The sequence below is a fragment of the Stegastes partitus genome, unplaced genomic scaffold, assembly GCF_000690725.1.
Source record: "Stegastes partitus isolate 25-593 unplaced genomic scaffold, Stegastes_partitus-1.0.2 Scaffold1176, whole genome shotgun sequence".
NCBI lineage: Eukaryota > Metazoa > Chordata > Actinopteri > Pomacentridae > Stegastes > Stegastes partitus.
Genome location: NW_007578907.1, coordinates 221,207 through 224,003, shown reverse-complemented (window position 1 = coordinate 224,003; position 2,797 = coordinate 221,207). Strand labels below are relative to the sequence as shown.

Here is a 2,797-nt window from a genome sequence, read left to right as displayed (position 1 = left end):
GTGTGCAGCAGCAGAAGTCTCCTCCTGCAGCAGCAGCTGAGTCGGTGCAGCTCTGAGGATGTTGTGGATTAGAGCTGATTTCTGAGCTCCTCCTCGCTCCGACAGAACCTCCTGCTGTCCCGGCTCGCGGCTCTGTTGTGTGTCAGTCCGGTTGTGTTGCTGCTGCAGCACTCAGAGCAGCGATGTGCAGCGGCAGGGCAGCAGCTGCTAGCCGCGTTAGCCGCTAGCCGGGTGCTGTGGATGCTCTGCAATGGGTCCAGGATGGAGGACGGGCGGGCCGGAGGCTGGAGGCTGAGGAGGGGCAGCAGCCGCTCGCTGATCCCGGCCCTGTTCACCATCACCGAGGAGGAGGAGGGCCGCCGGAGGAGGAGGAGGAGGAGGAAGGAGACAGGTACCGGACCGGCGGCTCTGGGTCCAGAACCGGGTTAGACTGGAGGCTGGACGGGTCTGAATGGACCAGATCAGAACAGCTGCATCACTTGTTAGTCTGTCTACTGTTTGTGGGTTTGATGGTGATTGTGCGTCTGTTTTGGTGTTTGAGGCAATTTGTGATGTTTTGTGTGTTTTTATCATGATTTTACATTTTTTGTTGAGTTTTTGAGGCAATTAAGCATCTTTCGGTTTGTTCATCATGTGTTTATGTCTCTGAGATCTTTTTGGTGGTCGTGTTCCTTTTCTGCACGTCTTCGTTGTGGTTTCACGTCTTCTTGTGCAGAGTTTGAGTCTTTATCTGGGGATTTTGTGTCTTTTTGTGGTGTCTTTCTATGTTTTCGTAGTGCGTTTGTGGGACTTCTTGGTGAGCAGAGAACAGAGCAGCTGCATATACTTCATTTTGATGAAGACTCTCTGTTGTAGTTTTGTGTCTTTTTGCGTCGACCTGAAGTCTTTGTGGTGATGCTGCTGTGGTCAGTCTGGTACTAGGACTGAGTTGTACCTCCTTTTATTTGGGATTTTGCATTTTGATGGTCATTTTTGTCCCTTTTTTTTTTTTTGGACTTCCGCTGTTGTGGTGATTTTGCATCTCTTCGTTGTGTGTTTGCAGCTTTTTATGGTGATTGTGTGTCTGTTTCTGGTGTTTTTGAGGCAGTTTAGCATCTTTTTGCGATGTGTTTGTTTTCGTCGTGTGTTTGATCTTCTTTTTGGGGGATTTTTGGTTGTTTCTCATCTTTTTGTGGAGATTTTGTGTCTTTTGCGGTTTGTTTTTGTGTTGTTGTCGTGTTTGGTGATTTCTGGCTGAACAAAGAGCAGAGGGAAACTGTANGATTTTGTGTCTTTTTGTGGTGTCTTTCTATGTTTTCGTAGTGTGTTTGTGGGATTTCTTGGTGAGCAGAGAACAGAGCAGCTGCATACACAACGTCTTCATTTTGATGAAGACTCTGTTGTGGTTTCGTGTCTTTTTGCGTCGACCTGAAGTCTTTGTGGTCAGTCTGGTACCAGGACTGAGTTGTACCTCCTTTATTTGGGATTTTGCATCTTTGTGGTCACTTTTGTCTCTTTTTTTGTTTTGGACTTCAGCTGTTGTGGTGATTTTGCATCTTTTCGTTGTGTGTTTGCAGGTTTTTATGGTGATTGTGCGTCTGTTTTGGTGTTTTTGAGGCAGTTTAGCATCTTTTTGCGATGTGTTTGTTTTCGTCGTGTGTTTGATCTTCTTTGGTGATAATTTTGGGGGGATTTTGGTTGTTTCTCGTCTTTTTGTGGAGATTTTGTGTCTTTTGCGGTTTGTTTTTGTGTTGTTGTCGTGTTTGGTGATTTCTGGCTGAACAAAGAGCAGAGGGAAACTGTATCTGCTGCTAATTTTGTGTGTTTTTGTGGTAATTTAACTTCTTTTTGTCGCATTTTGACTTTGTGGTGATTTTATCTTTTCATCTTGTGTTTGCATGTTTTTTATAATAATTATGAGTCTTTCTTGGCGAGTCTTCAAGGTGACTTTGCATCTTTTTAAGGTGACTTTGCATCTTTTTAATAGTAATTTGCTGCTTTTTTTGGGTGATTTCATGTCTTCGTGTGGTGATTTTGCATCTTTTCAGGGTGTACGTGTGTTTTTATGGCGACAGCGCGTCCTAATGTTGGGACTTTACATCTTTAATTATGTGTTGTTTTGGAGATTCATTGGCTTGTACTGTGTTTGCATGTTTTTACAGTGAGTGTGTGTGTCTTTATTGGCGAGTCTTTAAGGTGATTTTGCATCTCTTTAGTGGTAATTTGCTGCTTTTTTTTGGGTGATTTCATGTCTTTCTGTGGTGATTTTGTATGTGGAATGATGAGAACGAGTGGAAGCAGAGCCGCTGCACATGTTTCTGATGTGTTTGTGTGTTTTGACGGGGATTTTCCACCTACTTGTGGTCATTTCGCAGCTTTTTTGGGGGTAATTTTGCATCTTTCTCTGCTTTATGCTTGACTGATGAGAATAAACGTGCACCTGCGTTTATCCATCGGACTCTTGAGCATAGAACTACTGGTGTATTCGTATATGAGTGTATTTCTAGTATATTCCAGCACAAGAACTGTTGAGTAATGCTGATGTTTACCTGCAACAGAGAGTGGAAACGTGGAGCATTAAACTCCACATTTAAACAGTGAACGTGCGACAGTGTGATTGTGTTTGTGTGTTTGTGCTGTTTGCCGACTCATCCTATGACTCGGCGGCTCGCTGATCCAGAAGCAGGTGGCCGAGTGTGTTTGCGTCGGAGTTAAAGCAGCTGACGAGGCGACGGCGGGTCAGAGTGAGGACGGAGGTTAAAGCGAAGGTGGACTCAGGTTCACACGTGGGCTTGTTGTGACGCATCAGCAGATACAC

The 2,797-nt window shown here is 44.6% G+C and overlaps 1 protein-coding gene across 1 annotated transcript in view; it reads left to right on the top strand.

Moving 5' to 3' along the window:
• Window positions 1–261: 261 nt before the first annotated feature.
• The window catches only part of map7b (microtubule-associated protein 7b), a 32,968-nt gene continuing 30,432 nt past the window's right edge, over window positions 262–2,797 (top strand). Inside the window, exon 1 of the mRNA XM_008297015.1 lies at window positions 262–363. Coding sequence (XP_008295237.1) covers window positions 262–363 — 102 coding nt within the window. The remainder of the gene's footprint in view (window positions 364–2,797) is intronic.